Raw genomic sequence first — 17714 nt, 5'->3', positions numbered from 1 at the left:
TATACAGACACACACGTTAGTACACACACACGTAAATTGGATTACACACACACAGATTGATATACAGACACACACGTTAGTAAACACACACGTAAATTGGATTACACACACAGATTGATGTACAGACACAGGTTAGTACACACAGACGTACATTGGATTACTCACGCACAGATTGATATACAGACACACACATTAGTATACACACACAGAGATTGATATACAGACACACACGTTGGTACAAACACACACACATTGTTTACACGCACACACACACAGATTGATATACAGACACACACGTTAGTACATCCACACACATGTAAATTGGATTACACACACACAGATTGATGTACAGACACACATGTTAGTACACACTCACGTAAATTAGATTACACACACACAGATTGATATACAGACACACACGTTAGTACACACACGTAAATTGGATTACACACACACAGATTGATATACAGACACACACGTTAGTACATCCACACACATGTAAATTGGATTACACACACACAGATTGATGTACAGACACACATGTTAGTACACACTCACGTAAATTAGATTACACACACACAGATTGATATACAGACACACGCGTTAGTACACACACGTAAATTGGATTACACACACACAGATTGATGTACAGACACACACGTTAGTAAACACACACGTAAATTGGATTACACACACAGATTGATATACAGACACAGGTTAGTACACACAGACGTACATTGGATTACTCACGCACAGATTGATATACAGACACACACATTAGTATACACACACACAGATTGATATACAGACACACACGTTAGTACATACACATAAATTGGATTACACACAGATTGATATACAGAGACACACATACACGTAAATTGGATTAAACACCCACAGATTGATATACAGACACACACATTAGTACACACACACAGATTGATATACAGACACAAACATTAGTACACACATACACGTAAATTGGATTACACACCCACAGATTGATATACAGACCACACACACACACACACACACACACACACACACAGACTGCTATACAGACAGATGTGAATTGTATTTTGCTCCACTAATACTTCTATACTGGTTGTCTTCAGTTGTGGAGAGATGTCATGTGATTCATCACGTGTGTTTGACTTTTTCACATCCATCTCCTCCACCACCTTGCCGCTTCTCATTCCTCACCCTTCTCCACTTGCCTTCATCTTCCTCTTCTTCCCCGCCTCCTGCATGCTCTCTCTGCATGTCGACCTCCTGGTTGGGTTGTCGGCGAGATGCCAGATGAAGATGGATCAGATGGCCCCAAGAGTGGCCCCTCTCCTCTTCACCTTGCCCCTCATTGGTTTGGCGCTGAAGCTGAATGCTTCTCAGCGCTGTCTTGATGAATAATAAAGGAGTCGGATCAGTCGCTCCTCTTCTTCACCTGTATGTAACAAGCCGCAGGAAGGCCGGGTGCTTCATAACGAGGGGGAGGCAGGGAGTCCCTGGAGTCTTGCCCCCGAGGCGCTGGGTGATGATGATGATGTTCTTACAGCACATACAGGTAAAAGCCAGTAAATTAGAATATTTTGAAAAACTTGATTTATTTCAGTAATTGCATTCAAAAGGTGTAACTTGTACATTATATTTATTCATTGCACACAGACTGATGCATTCAAATGTTTATTTCATTTAATTTTGATGATTTGAAGTGGCAACAAATGAAAATCCAAAATTCCGTGTGTCACAAAATTAGAATATTACTTAAGGCTAATACAAAAAAGGGATTTTTAGAAATGTTGGCCAACTGAAAAGTATGAAAATGAAAAATATGAGCATGTACAATACTCAATACTTGGTTGGAGCTCCTTTTGCCTCAATTACTGCGTTAATGCGGCGTGGCATGGAGTCGATGAGTTTCTGGCACTGCTCAGGTGTTATGAGAGCCCAGGTTGCTCTGATAGTGGCCTTCAACTCTTCTGCGTTTTTGGGTCTGGCATTCTGCATCTTCCTTTTCACAATACCCCACAGATTTTCTATGGGGCTAAGGTCAGGGGAGTTGGCGGGCCAATTTAGAACAGAAATACCATGGTCCGTAAACCAGGCACGGGTAGATTTTGCGCTGTGTGCAGGCGCCAAGTCCTGTTGGAACTTGAAATCTCCATCTCCATAGAGCAGGTCAGCAGCAGGAAGCATGAAGTGTTCTAAAACTTGCTGGTAGACGGCTGCGTTGACCCTGGATCTCAGGAAACAGAGTGGACCGACACCAGCAGATGACATGGCACCCCAAACCATCACTGATGGTGGAAACTTTACACTAGACTTCAGGCAACGTGGATCCTGTGCCTCTCCTGTCTTCCTCCAGACTCTGGGACCTCGATTTCCAAAGGAAATGCAAAATGTGCATGGTTGGGTGATGGTTTGGGGTGCCATGTCATCTGCTGGTGTCGGTCCACTCTGTTTCCTGAGATCCAGGGTCAACGCAGCCGTCTACCAGCAAGTTTTAGAGCACTTCATGCTTCCTGCTGCTGACCTGCTCTATGGAGATGGAGATTTCAAGTTCCAACAGGACTTGGCGCCTGCACACAGCGCAAAATCTACCCGTGCCTGGTTTACGGACCATGGTATTTCTGTTCTAAATTGGCCCGCCAACTCCCCTGACCTTAGCCCCATAGAAAATCTGTGGGGTATTGTGAAAAGGAAGATGCAGAATGCCAGACCCAAAAACGCAGAAGAGTTGAAGGCCACTATCAGAGCAACCTGGGCTCTCATAACACCTGAGCAGTGCCAGAAACTCATCGACTCCATGCCACGCCGCATTAACGCAGTAATTGAGGCAAAAGGAGCTCCAACCAAGTATTGAGTATTGTACATGCTCATATTTTTCATTTTCATACTTTTCAGTTGGCCAACATTTCTAAAAATCCCTTTTTTGTATTAGCCTTAAGTAATATTCTAATTTTGTGACACACGGAATTTTGGATTTTCATTTGTTGCCACTTCAAATCATCAAAATTAAATGAAATAAACATTTGAATGCATCAGTCTGTGTGCAATGAATAAATATAATGTACAAGTTACACCTTTTGAATGCAATTACTGAAATAAATCAAGTTTTTCAAAATATTCTAATTTACTGGCTTTTACCTGTATAAGCTCGCTGACTGACAGGACAATTGTTCAATACAGACTAGACCTGATTAATCCATTTCTCTAAATATTCCATTGTAAAATGCCCAGAAATGCTAGTTTACTAAACTGCATAGAGTGCCAGGCTCCTATTAGTGATGATAAAAAGCACATTTGATACATCACAATGAATCTAACAGAGTAATAACCGTTTTTTGAGAACATGCGACCATTTTTTAAATTAGTCTTGATTTTGGGATGCATACCGAGTACCAGTATTTTTTAGGTAATTGGCTAGGTCAAACCAGACGGTTAAAATGACTAATTATACGGTTATTGGTACTTTTTTTTTTAAACCCAGCCTACCCGCGCGCTGTCACATTCATTCAGGTGCCGCTGCAAAGCATTAAAAAAGACACGGCGGAACAGCCAATTGGAGTCAAACACCCCACTTCTTGGTACGCGGAAGTAAACAGAATCACGGATTTATGTGTCATCGAAATCGACGATGGAGTCGGTGTTCGCGAAAAACAGAATCTAAATGCGGAAAGTCGCAGAAATTGGCGCAATGTGACTGAGATGTTGTCATTGAGAGGATAAGAGGAAATCATGTTTACCGTGCACTCACCACCTTGGAGCCATGCCAGCCAGGGGCCACATCTCTATACATGGCATCCCTGCACAATTCACCCTTCTGGGGCCATTTCTGTATATATATGTATATATATATATATATATATATATATATATATATATATATATATATATATATATATATATATATATATATATATATATATGTATGTGTGGGGAAAAAAAATCACAAGACTATTTCATCTCTACAGGCCTGTTTCATGAGGGGGGTACCCTCAATCGTCAGGAGATTTTAATGGGAGCATTCGCATACCATGGTTTATATAGGGCACAGAGTGGGTGGGTACAGGCTGGCCTAGGGGCGTGGTGATTGGTTCATGTGTTACCTAGGAGGTGTTTCCGTCTATGGCGGCATGTTGTTACAATTTCGCTGCGCTTGTTGAGGGATGACAGGTCTGGACGGTAGATAATAAACAGTTTCTCTTTCAAGCATAGGTTGCATCTTTTATTACCACTATTGTAAGGTGTGCTGGATGCAAGAATTTGCCATGTTATTGAATATTCAACATTATTGTCTTTGAGGTCCCAAATGTGTTTGCTGAGTTCTGTGGTATTTCGCAGGTTTTTGTTCCTGAAAGAAGCCTTGTGGTTGTTCCATCTGGTTTTGAATTCACCCTCGGTTAATCCTACATATGTGTCGGATGTGTTAATGTCCTTGCGTATTACCTTAGATTGGTAGACAACTGATGTTTGTAAGCATCCCCCGTTGAGGGGGCAATCAGGTTTCTTTCGACAGTTACATGCTTTGTTGGTTTTGGAGTCGTTCTGACTGGGGGTCGAAACTGTTTATTATCTACCGTCCAGACCTGTCATCCCTCAACAAGCGCAGCGAAATTGTAACAACATGCCGCCATAGACGGAAACACCTCCTAGGTAACACATGAACCAATCACCACGCCCCTAGGCCAGCCTGTACCCACCCACTCTGTGCCCTATATAAACCATGGTATGCGAATGCTCCCATTAAAATCTCCTGACGATTGAGGGTACCCCCCTCATGAAACAGGCCTGTAGAGATGAAATAGTCTTGTGATTTTTTTTCCCCACACATACATATATTGCGCTCTACTACGGTATCGAGCACTATTTTTTGGATAACCTTATTAAGACATATATATATATATATATATATATATATATATATATATATATATATAGTCGTGGTCAAAGGTTTACATACACTTGTAAATAACATAATGTCATGGCTGTCTTGATTTTCCAATAATTTTTACAACTTATTTTTTTGTAATAGAATGATTGGAGCACATACTTGTTTGTCACAAAAACATTCATGAAGTTTGGTTCTTTTATGAATTTATTATGGGTCTACTGAAAATGTGACCAAATACAGCAATGTTAATATTTGGTTACATGTCCCTTGGCAAGTTTCACTGCAATAAGGCACTTTTGGTAGCCATCCACAAGCTTCTGCTTGAATTTTTGACCACTCCTCTTGACAAAATTGGTGCAGTTCAGCTAAATGTGTTGGTTTTTTGACATGGACTTGTTTCTTTAGCATTGTGCACATGTTAAGTCAGGACTTTGGGAAGGCCATTCTAAAACCTTGATTCTAGGCTGATTTAGCCATTCCTTTACCACTTTTGATGTGTGTTTGGGGTCATTGTCCTGTTGGAACACCCACTGCGCCCAAGACCCAACAATTTGGAAGTAATCCTCCTTTTTCATCGTCCCATTTACTCTCTGTAAAATACCAGTTCCTTTGGCAGCAAAATAGGCCCAGAGCATAATACTACCACCACCATGTTTGACGGTAGGCATGGGGTTACTGTTATTAAAGGCCTCACCTTTTCTTCTCCAAACATATTGTTGGGTATTGTGGCCAAACAGCTCAATTTTTGATTCATCTGACCACAGAACTTTCCTCCAGAAGGTCTTATTTTTGTCCATGTGATCAGCAGCAAACTTAAGACGAGCCTTAAGGTGTCACTTCTAGAACAAGGGCTTCCTTCTTGTAAGGTAGCCTCTCAGTCCATGGCGATGCAAAACACGCTTGACTGTGGTCACTGACACCTGTGTTCAAGCAGCTTCCAATTCATTGCAGACCGTTTTTTTGGTGGTTCTCGGTGTTCTTGATCATCCTGACCAGTGACAAAACCGCGCCATGCACTTTATACTTACGAACAACTGTCTACACAGTTGCTCTTGGGACCTTAAGCTGCTTTGAAATGGCTCCAAGTGACTTTCCTGACTTGTTCAAGTCAATGATTAGCTTTTTCAGATCTGTGCTGAGTTCCTTTGACTTTCCCATTGTCGCGTTTGTAACCGAGTCTAATGACTGCATCACATGAGCCCTATTTAAATGGGCTCAGAGAAGTCAACATGTGTCGTCAATCATAATCACTCACATGAAGTTAAGAGTCCATGTCATGAAGCTAATTTGATTTGATTGTCACTTTTCTACATCACCAAAGTTGATAATGTATGTTGCTGTATGTATACTTTTGACCAAGCAGATTTGGTCACATTTTCAGTAGACCCATAATGAATTCATAAAAGAACCAAACTTCTTGAATGTTTTTTGTGCTCCAATCACTCTATCACAAAAAATAAGAGTTGTACAAATTATTGGAAACTCAAGACAGCCATGACATTATGTCTTTCACAAGTGTATGTAAACTTTTGACCACGACTGTGTGTGTGTATATATATAATATATATATATACAGGTAAAAGCCAGTAAATTAGAATATTTTGTAAAACTTGATTTATTTCAGTAATTGCATTCAAAAGGTGTAACTTGTACATTATATTTATTCATTGCACACAGACTGATGCATTCAAATGTTTATTTCATTTAATTTTGATGATTTGAAGTGGCAACAAATGAAAATCCAAAATTCCGTGTGTCACAAAATTAGAATATTACTTAAGGCTAATACAAAAAAGGGATTTTTAGAAATGTTGGCCAACTGAAAAGTATGAAAATGAAAAATATGAGCATGTACAATACTCAATACTTGGTTGGAGCTCCTTTTGCCTCAATTACTGCGTTAATGCGGCGTGGCATGGAGTCGATGAGTTTCTGGCACTGCTCAGGTGTTATGAGAGCCCAGGTTGCTCTGATAGTGGCCTTCAACTCTTCTGCGTTTTTGGGTCTGGCATTCTGCATCTTCCTTTTCACAATACCCCACAGATTTTCTATGGGGCTAAGGTCAGGGGAGTTGGCGGGCCAATTTAGAACAGAAATACCATGGTCCGTAAACCAGGCACGGGTAGATTTTGCGCTGTGTGCAGGCGCCAAGTCCTGTTGGAACTTGAAATCTCCATCTCCATAGAGCAGGTCAGCAGCAGGAAGCATGAAGTGCTCTAAAACTTGCTGGTAGACGGCTGCGTTGACCCTGGATCTCAGGAAACAGAGTGGACCGACACCAGCAGATGACATGGCACCCCAAACCATCACCCAACCATGCAAATTTTGCATTTCCTTTGGAAATCGAGGTCCCAGAGTCTGGAGGAAGACAGGAGAGGCACAGGATCCACGTTGCCTGAAGTCTAGTGTAAAGTTTCCACCATCAGTGATGGTTTGGGGTGCCATGTCATCTGCTGGTGTCGGTCCACTCTGTTTCCTGAGATCCAGGGTCAACGCAGCCGTCTACCAGCAAGTTTTAGAGCACTTCATGCTTCCTGCTGCTGACCTGCTCTATGGAGATGGAGATTTCAAGTTCCAACAGGACTTGGCGCCTGCACACAGCGCAAAATCTACCCGTGCCTGGTTTACGGACCATGGTATTTCTGTTCTAAATTGGCCCGCCAACTCCCCTGACCTTAGCCCCATAGAAAATCTGTGGGGTATTGTGAAAAGGAAGATGCAGAATGCCAGACCCAAAAACGCAGAAGAGTTGAAGGCCACTATCAGAGCAACCTGGGCTCTCATAACACCTGAGCAGTGCCAGAAACTCATCGACTCCATGCCACGCCGCATTAACGCAGTAATTGAGGCAAAAGGAGCTCCAACCAAGTATTGAGTATTGTACATGCTCATATTTTTCATTTTCATACTTTTCAGTTGGCCAACATTTCTAAAAATCCCTTTTTTGTATTAGCCTTAAGTAATATTCTAATTTTGTGACACACGGAATTTTGGATTTTCATTTGTTGCCACTTCAAATCATCAAAATTAAATGAAATAAACATTTGAATGCATCAGTCTGTGTGCAATGAATAAATATAATGTACAAGTTACACCTTTTGAATGCAATTACTGAAATAAATCAAGTTTTTCAAAATATTCTAATTTACTGGCTTTTACCTGTATATATACACACACACACAATGCAGCTAAGTTTTTTATTTTTCTTCGCTGACGGCCATAATAAAAGTAGTTTTAAAACAAAACTACCGAATACACTGGGAAGGTGTTTTGTTTGTGCTATGGTGCCATCTTTTGGGTGAGTTCGCTCACTGCAGGTGCGGCAATACCCTTCCATTTAGTGCTTTCAACCGGAAATAGATTGCCGTTCAGTCTTCGAGCCGTCCATACCATTGTACTTATATGTATTCTTCATTCATCGCTCAAAGAAACGTTTGTAAGTTTTACAATATAACTAAAACAATTCATACTTACTAAACCGTCCCATGTGTGATGTCTGTAGGAGTGTTTTCGTGCATATTTGTACGTGCTGTTGTACTGCTATGACGCTAGCGTCGTTAGCATTAGCTAATATACTATATCGAGTGTCCGTGTTAGTGTTATTAACTTACAACAGCATTCTTTTTGTATTGTTCCAGTTTCACAAATTCCTTAGTAAATTCACCAAAACATCACTGTGGAGTTATTGAGTTTGTTTAGCTGATTGGAGAGCTAGCTTCCGCAGCTACGATGACTTCTGTTTTATTTGAACACCCGTTTTACTGCCGTGTTACAGGCACCATTTGGAAGCAATTAAGGTATGTAAATAAACATTTACAAAATATTTCTGTGTAAATATCTCATTTCAAAACGTATATAACTGCAGCTTATAGTCCGGTGCATCTAATGGATGGAAAAAAAAAATAAAATCCTAAAATTTTGTGGGTGCGGCTTATATAGTGCGCTCTATAGTTCGGAAAATACGGTAACGTAAACAATTCATACTTACTAAAGCGTCCCATGTGTGATGTCTGTAAGAGTGTTTTCATGCATATTTGTACGTGCTATCAAAATGTAATGAAGCCAGCGCCGTTAGCATTAGCTAGTATGCGAACACGTTTACGAGTATCTGTTAGTATTATTAACTTACAATGGTATTCTTTTTGTATTGTATCAGATTCACAAATTTTTCAGTAAATTTCACCAAAACGTCACCGTGGAGTTTTTGAGTCTGTTTCGCTGATTGGAGAGCTAGCTAGTCCATGACGATGACTTCTGTTTTGTTTGATCAGCCGTTTTACTGCCGTGTTACAGACATTGTTTGGAAATAATATATGTAAATAAACATTTACAGAATCTCACCGTGTAAATAACTGGGGACGGCGTGGCGCAGTTGGTAGAGTGGCCGTGCCAGCAACATGATGGTTCCTGGTTTAATCCCCACCTTCTACCAACCTTGTCACGTCCGTTGTGTCCTTGAGCAAGACACTTCACCAAAGCGCTTTGAGTACCTTGAAGGTAGAGAAGCGCTATACAAGTATAACCCATTTACCATAACTTATTTTGCAACGTATATATTTGCAGCTCATTGTCGGGTGCGGCTAATATATGGGAAAATATTTTTTTTTGCCCCCTTAGTGGGTTTGGTTCATATACCGGTGCGCTCTATAGTCCGGAAATATGGTGTTTTTTCTTTTTATTTAGTTGACAGTCAACCTAACGTACACGTTTTTGTTAACATTGAAGACGGTTTGGAATCTTCATCATACCTGAAGTTAACGTTGAAGAATATGAAAGACGAGTTGATACTTTGTTAAGCATCAAACTTTTGTCATTCATGTTTTTGTAAACATTTCTGTCTTCTGTTCAGCATTAGCCATCATGTTGAGTGTTTTTTTTTTAAATTTTATTTTGTGTTCCACGCAAATGCAGCTGAATGAAATATGACACCTCTGCTGAAACATTCGTTTTGAGTCTTTTTCCGCTGAAGTGCTGAAATCTAGAAGGTGCGAGGCGGAACACAGCGTGAATTCTGACAGGAAATCAGCGAGAGGTGTGACAGTCGCCGAATGAAGTTCGGATTGCTAGAGATGTTGATGATGTGTTTGAATGCACACACGCACTTTATTTCCCTGTCCTTTTGTCACACACACTCACACTAGACATGACACGTCTTCACCTTTCAAACCCCTCGGGGATTTTGTGTGAAAGTGCAAAGTGATGTACTTTCCTTAAGCTCCGCCTCCCCTGTCATGTGAGACCACTGTCTAGTGACGTGGAATGAGAACTTTATCATCATTGCACTTAAAAAGTAAACCTTGTTTTCAGTACAAGAACAGGGGTAGACGGAACAGGAAGACTGATGGGTGGCCACCAGGCGGGGCCCTGTAAAGAGGTAGGAAGGAAAGGCCAACATGGGGGAGGGCGGAGAGGGGGAAAGCAGCTCCTTTGAGAGGGTAGGGGGCTCGGTTCGAGACCAGAAAGAAACCTCAAGCAACATAAGCAGATATTACTACGTTCAAACTCGAGACTTGCAACTGGGTGATGTGAGGGTTGTCCATTATACCGCGGGGGGTGCAGCGTCGAAGGAGTTGGAAGAAGGGGGTTTGGGTTGGGGTCAATGTTCCCTCTAATTTTTCACGTGTGTAAGCAAACGCAAAAACTCCTTGAGCATTCAGTGGAGCACATGTGAGCGACATCAGACGTTCACATTGTGGCCACACCTGACTAAATAACAAGTTGAAAGTTTTATCATAATCAAATGACAGCAGTCATTACCATGAGATTATTTTGTAATATAGGTGATTTGGCCCACTTACATTTAAAATTTAAAAAGAAATTCATGGACTATGTACTAGTATTGTATGTCTGAGTGGGGGTCCTGATTTGGAAATAATGTGTACCCCTTTCAGACATCGTATTTAGTTCCCATTAAAACATTCAAATGTGGCACAATGAGATGTAAGCATGGGATCATTCTTGTAACTTTCTGTTTGTAAAATATATCCTTTTATTAGTATTTCTTTAATATAATAACAGCATTTTATGTTTAATATTTATGAATTAAGATTCTTGATAAATGACAGTAGAATAAGCACACATTTGATTGATAAATCATAGTGTAACGACCTGGAATTACACATTGTGTGATGATGGAGTTGTCTGACTTTTTGTGTGGCTGTAAAATCAAATCAACTTTATTTATAGAGCACATTTAAAATTTACCACAGGGGTAGCCAAAGTGCTGTACAATGAGCAGGTTAAAAGATAAAACGAGTACCGAGCAAACACAACACAACACAAACAGAACACGATAGAAAATAAATAATTAAAATAGAATTAATAAAAACATAAAAACATAAAAACATAAAAACAGGATCACAGCAGGTGTATTATGGGGCGCCATTGCAGGATGGATATCACTCAGTGTTAAAAGCCATGGAATAAAAGTATGTTTTTAAGAGAGATTTAAAAACAGGAAGAGAGGAGGCTTGTCTAACACTCAGGGGTAGGTCGTTCCAGAGCTTGGGAGCAGCAACGGCGAAAGCTCTGTCACCTCTAAGCTTCAGCATTGTGTCAGGGACCGTCAACAGCAGCTGATCGGCTGATCTTAAGGATCGGGTGGGGCAGTAAGGCTGAAGGAGGTCGGAGAGATAGGTTGGCGCGAGGTTGTTTAGACATCTAAAAACAAATAAAAGGAGTTTAAAATGTATTCGGTAACGCACAGGGAGCCAGTGAAGGGACGCTAAAATAGGGGTGATGTGCTCACGTCTGCGGGTCTGTGTTAGCAGACGAGCAGCAGAGTTCTGCACGAGCTGCAGGCGGGCGAGGGAGGCCTGGCTAATGCCAACATACAGGGCATTACAATAATCAAGACGAGTCGAGATAAAAGCGTGGATTAATTTCTCAAGATCATGTCTTGATAGAAGCGGTTTCACTTTCGCTATTTGGCGTAATTGATAAAAGCTTTTTTGAACGACGCTGCTGATTTGTTTTTCGAATTTAAAATCTGAGTCAAACTTTACCCCCAGGTTTGTGACAGAGTCGCTGAGATACGGGGTCAGAGTGCCGAGGTCAACGTTGGGGGAGGGAGAGCGACTTGGACCGAACAACACAACTTCTGTTTTATCTTCATTTAGGCTCAGGAAGTTAGCTGAAAGCCAGACTTTGATGTCGTGCAGGCAGTCAATAAGACGTTGAACCGTGTTATTTTGTGCCATGGGAAAATAAATCTGGCAATCATCGGCATAAAAATGAAATGCAATACTGTACTTCCTAAAAATAGAACCAAGGGGGAGAAGGTAAAGCGCAAATAAAATTGGGGCAAGGATTGAGCCCTGGGGGACCCCATGTGGTAAAGGAGCTGTGGACGACATAAAACTGTCTACTTTTACACAAAAACTCCTGTCGGCATCACTGGCGAAGTGAGAAAGAGTGAGCTGCTGCTGTTGATATGACAGATGACAAAGTTGGTTCATGGTCTGGTTTGTACGGCAGAAAATGACCAGTTTTGCTCGATAGAAACTTTTTTACCAATGTTTTGGTCATGTGCTTATGACCGACAATATAGAGTTTTGCTCAATAAAGTGATCGATGTAATCCTCCTCAAAGCGTCTCGCCAGACGTTACAGTAATTGAACAGTGATGACGAAAACTGTTTTCTCTGTTGTGGCCGTCAGTTACATTGAAAATTGTTATGCACTTATTTTTTAAAAATTTTAAATTTTGTGTGGCATAGATTTGTCGTGCGCAGAGGACGCGTGAGCAGTGTGCAATTGCACAGGCACACACATTAGAGGGAACATTTGTTGGGATGTATGTGTGTGTGTCCGTACAGTAGTAGTCCATGGGTGCGTCCATAAGCCTGGAATTCGCTTTGTTGGGTGCTACGGCCTTTTGCCTCATTCCGTAGACTGACATCACGGTAACATCCTTTCAAGGCGTTCAAGGTCTCGCCCAACAGAGTCAAAAACATCCTTCACTGCAATAGTCTCACTGGGCGTGTTTACAGCATGAGCTTGCCGGGGGACAAATTGTAGATAAGGATTGTTTTCACAACAGGCCGCCTCTGGGCTCCTTGAACAGCTGCCATCGTCTTCCAAACCTGCCGATAGAACAGAGCAGACGACCGATTCTCGCAGTTCCGGGTAGATATTGTCAGGTTCAAACACCGAACTATCTATTAAACAAGACAAGAAGCAAGGAATCAAACATAGACAGGATTCAATTTAGCTCATGAGGAGAGTGCGTCGACCTACACCCTCGTACAATATCGCCCCACGCTCTGAGGAAAGAGTTCCACGCATCCTCCTTTATTTGGGCATTCCCTGATTACATAGCTGCAGCTGCTTCTAAGGGGAGGGGTCTCATTATACAGTAGCTGCACTGGGTCATAAACTGTTCAAACAAAAAAGTGCTTGGAGCGGTGTCAGGTTTTCCCCCTCGGGTCCTGAGAAGGTCCTTCCTGTGGCTGTCCAAGATCTGAGAAACCGACACCTCTACAGCGCATTCCATCGCACACAGTGGAGGTTTACAAGCTTGATAAGATCAAAGACAGCTTTGTAAGCACCAGTGTATCTTAACCACAGGCCGCAGGGCAACCTGAACTCAAAGTAAACAAGTTTACAATTATTCTGACACACATGTTTAAAGGGGAACATTATCACAATTTCAGAATGGTTAAAACCATTAAAAATCAGTTCCCAGTGGCTTATTATATTTTTCAAAGTTTTTTTCAAAATTTTACCCATCACGCAATATCCCTAAAAAAAAAGCTTCAAAGTGCCTGCTTTTAACCACCCGTCCATTTTCCTGTGACGTCACATAGTGAAGCCAACACAAACAAACATGGCGGAAAGAACAGCAAGCTATAGCGACATTAGCTCGGATTCAGACTCGGATTTCAGCGGCTTAAGCGATTCAACAGATTACGAATGTATTGAAACGGATGGTTGTAGTGTGGAGGCATGTAGCGAAAACGAAATTGAAGAAGAAACTGAAGCTATTGAGCCGTATCGGTTTGAACCGTATGCTAGCGAAAACGACACGACAGCCAGCGACACGGGAGAAAGCGAGGACGAATTCGGCGATCGCCTTCTAACCAACGATTGGTATGTGTTTGTTTGGCAATAAAGGAAACTAACAACTATGAACTAGGTTTACAGCATATGAAATACATTTGGCAACAACATGCACTTTGAGAGTGCAGACAGCCCAATTTTCATCAATTAATATATTCTGTAGACATACCCTCATCCGCGCTCTTTTCCTGAAAGCTGATCTGTCCAATTTTGGAGTTGATGTCAGCAGGCCAGGGAAGCTAGGGTCGATAGGGGGTTTAGCTCGCTCGTCTGCGGGAACAAACTGCCGCCATTGCTTGCCGTGCTACCGAGGTCCTTTGTCCCTGAATTGCTCACACACTCCGGCAGATTCAATGGGGGTCTGGCGGCAGATTTCTTTGACTTTATCGTTGGAAATGCATCTGCTTTGAGTGTCGCAGGATATCCACACATTCTTGCCATCTCTGTCGTAGCATAGCTTTCGTCGGTAAAGTGTGCGGAACAAACGTCCAATTTCTTGCCACTTTCGCCTCTTTGGGCCACTGGTGCAACTTGAATTCGTCCCTGTTCGTGTTGTTACACCCTCCGACAACACACCGACGAGGCATGATGTCTCCAAGGTACGGAAAACAGTCGAAAAAACGGAAAATAACAGAGCTGATTTGACTCGGTGTTTGAGAAAATGGCGGATTGCTTCCTGATGTGACGCCACGCTGTGACGTCATCGCTCCGAGAGCGAATATTAGAAAGGCGTTTAATTCGCCAAAATTCACCCATTTAGAGTTCGGAAATCGGTTAAAAAAAATATATGGTCTTTTTTCTGCAACATCAAGGTATACAGGTAAAAGCCAGTAAATTAGAATATTTTGAAAAACTTGATTTATTTCAGTAATTGCATTCAAAAGGTGTAACTTGTACATTATATTTATTCATTGCACACAGACTGATGCATTCAAATGTTTATTTCATTTAATTTTGATGATTTGAAGTGGCAACAAATGAAAATCCAAAATTCCGTGTGTCACAAAATTAAAATATTACTTAAGGCTAATACAAAAAAGGGATTTTTAGAAATGTTGGCCAACTGAAAAGTATGAAAATGAAAAATATGAGCATGTACAATACTCAATACTTGGTTGGAGCTCCTTTTGCCTCAATTACTGCGTTAATGCGGCGTGGCATGGAGTCGATGAGTTTCTGGCACTGCTCAGGTGTTATGAGAGCCCAGGTTGCTCTGATAGTGGCCTTCAACTCTTCTGCGTTTATGGGTCTGGCATTCTGCATCTTCCTTTTCACAATACCCCACAGATTTTCTATGGGGCTAAGGTCAGGGGAGTTGGCGGGCCAATTTAGAACAGAAATACCATGGTCCGTAAACCAGGCACGGGTAGATTTTGCGCTGTGTGCAGGCGCCAAGTCCTGTTGGAACTTGAAATCTCCATCTTCATAGAGCAGGTCAGCAGCAGGAAGCATGAAGTGCTCTAAAACTTGCTGGTAGACGGCTGCGTTGACCCTGGATCTCAGGAAACAGAGTGGACCGACACCAGCAGATGACATGGCACCCCAAACCATCACTGATGGTGGAAACTTTACACTAGACTTCAGGCAACGTGGATCCTGTGCCTCTCCTGTCTTCCTCCAGACTCTGGGACCTCGATTTCCAAAGGAAATGCAAAATTTGCATGGTTGGGTGATGGTTTGGGGTGCCATGTCATCTGCTGGTGTCGGTCCACTCTGTTTCCTGAGATCCAGGGTCAACGCAGCCGTCTACCAGCAAGTTTTAGAGCACTTCATGCTTCCTGCTGCTGACCTGCTCTATGGAGATGGAGATTTCAAGTTCCAACAGGACTTGGTGCCTGCACACAGCGCAAAATCTACCCGTGCCTGGTTTACGGACCATGGTATTTCTGTTCTAAATTGGCCCGCCAACTCCCCTGACCTTAGCCCCATAGAAAATCTGTGGGGTATTGTGAAAAGGAAGATGCAGAATGCCAGACCCAAAAACGCAGAAGAGTTGAAGGCCACTATCAGAGCAACCTGGGCTCTCATAACACCTGAGCAGTGCCAGAAACTCATCGACTCCATGCCACGCCGCATTAACGCAGTAATTGAGGCAAAAGGAGCTCCAACCAAGTATTGAGTATTGTACATGCTCATATTTTTCATTTTCATACTTTTCAGTTGGCCAACATTTCTAAAAATCCCTTTTTTGTATTAGCCTTAAGTAATATTCTAATTTTGTGACACACGGAATTTTGGATTTTCATTTGTTGCCACTTCAAATCATCAAAATTAAATGAAATAAACATTTGAATGCATCAGTCTGTGTGCAATGAATAAATATAATGTACAAGTTACAACTTTTGAATGCAATTACTGAAATAAATCAAGTTTTTCAAAATATTCTAATTTACTGGCTTTTACCTGTATATTGACGCTTACATAGGTCTGGTGATAATGTTCCCCTTTAATGAATCGCCAGGCACACAACCCTCCACTTCTCCCACGTATATCCAGCAGAAAACATTCTGTCAGGACACGCAGGTTCCCCCAACAATGAGTTTCTCGTCGAGATGATCTTGTCAATTGCGTTGAGAGACCAGTTGATCAATTCCATGTTTTAGATTGCGGAGAACAGTGCAAAAGAGGGGTGCTTACTTAGAAAGTTAAAGACGGAGACAAAGAAGGGAAAAGATAAGGGAGGGTAAGCAAGAAATGGTACAGTCATAATTATAATGTTTTGTGTGTTGCAATGCGATAAATTGAAGTTATGTCTACGAGCTTTTCTTTGACTGGACTTCCTGTCCGTCCACAGTTGCTTCCTGTCACTGCTGCTGGTGGCCGCCGTCGTCTGGAAGATCAAACAGAGCTGCTGGGCTTCACGGCGACGAGAGGTTGGTCTCACTCGACACACACACACAACCTTTGACCTCAGCCCCTTAAGACGGATGCCAGGGGCCATTAATTTCCCCGGCTCCGACCTCGTTTGACTCGCCCAGCGCCGGGTGGCGCCAAAATAAAAGCTAGTCGACAGGTCGGTTGAAAGGTATTCCTTTTCTTTTTGTTAACAACATGCTTTTGTTTCTTTGACGTTTTTTAGAGTTTTGTCATATTTTTCTTCCTTTTACCTTTATTTCATCTTAAGTGCCTGTGGGAGGAATGTGTTCCCGTCAGTAGCGTACAAGCACTTTGCTGACATCCCCAACAGGTCATTCCGGAACAAAACAACCGTTTTGACACATCAACCTTACCCCAATTATAATATTGAGTATTTCACCAAAACGTGTACGGTCCTCACATTTCAGCAAGCATCTCATTCGATTTTGTAAAGCGACAATACTGTAATACTTCTGAAAGCTACTTTAAAAAAATAAAAATGGCTACTTTATTTTCATTGCTTATCCCAAACCAAAGAGGGAATACATTTGTTTTTCCAGAACATTGACACAAAGTTGGTATCCACAACTCACATTTTGTATTAAAATATTCTGTTAAGTTTTTTTTTTTTAAATATCATAACTAAAGGATTTTTTTGTCTTATGTGTATGACTGGTAATATTTCAAATGTACTGTAATTCAGAAGCAGATATTAGATAGGTCTGAATTGAACAGTTATAAAAAGACAGTGTTTATGCAATTGTTGGGTGAGCTACTCAAAATCAACTGGCGAGATCCCGGTAGCTGACGAGCTACTGGTTTGAGACAAGGTGCACCACTTTAGAGTAGTCAGTGTACAGCTTTTTTTAGCAGTATTGATCCACAAACCACCATTGTTGTCTAAATAT

General features: G+C 41.6%; 1 protein-coding gene across 1 annotated transcript in view; it reads left to right on the top strand.

The window, feature by feature from the left end:
* The window catches only part of atrn (attractin), a 323662-nt gene that overhangs the window by 202543 nt on the left and 103405 nt on the right, over window positions 1–17714 (top strand). The window contains exon 26 of the mRNA XM_061925143.1: window positions 16745–16823. Coding sequence (XP_061781127.1) covers window positions 16745–16823 — 79 coding nt within the window. The remainder of the gene's footprint in view (window positions 1–16744; window positions 16824–17714) is intronic.

Source organism: Nerophis lumbriciformis, linkage group LG29 (assembly GCF_033978685.3).
Source record: "Nerophis lumbriciformis linkage group LG29, RoL_Nlum_v2.1, whole genome shotgun sequence".
In the NCBI taxonomy this organism is placed as follows: domain Eukaryota; kingdom Metazoa; phylum Chordata; class Actinopteri; order Syngnathiformes; family Syngnathidae; genus Nerophis; species Nerophis lumbriciformis.
This window is presented reverse-complemented; position numbering and strand designations above follow the sequence as displayed.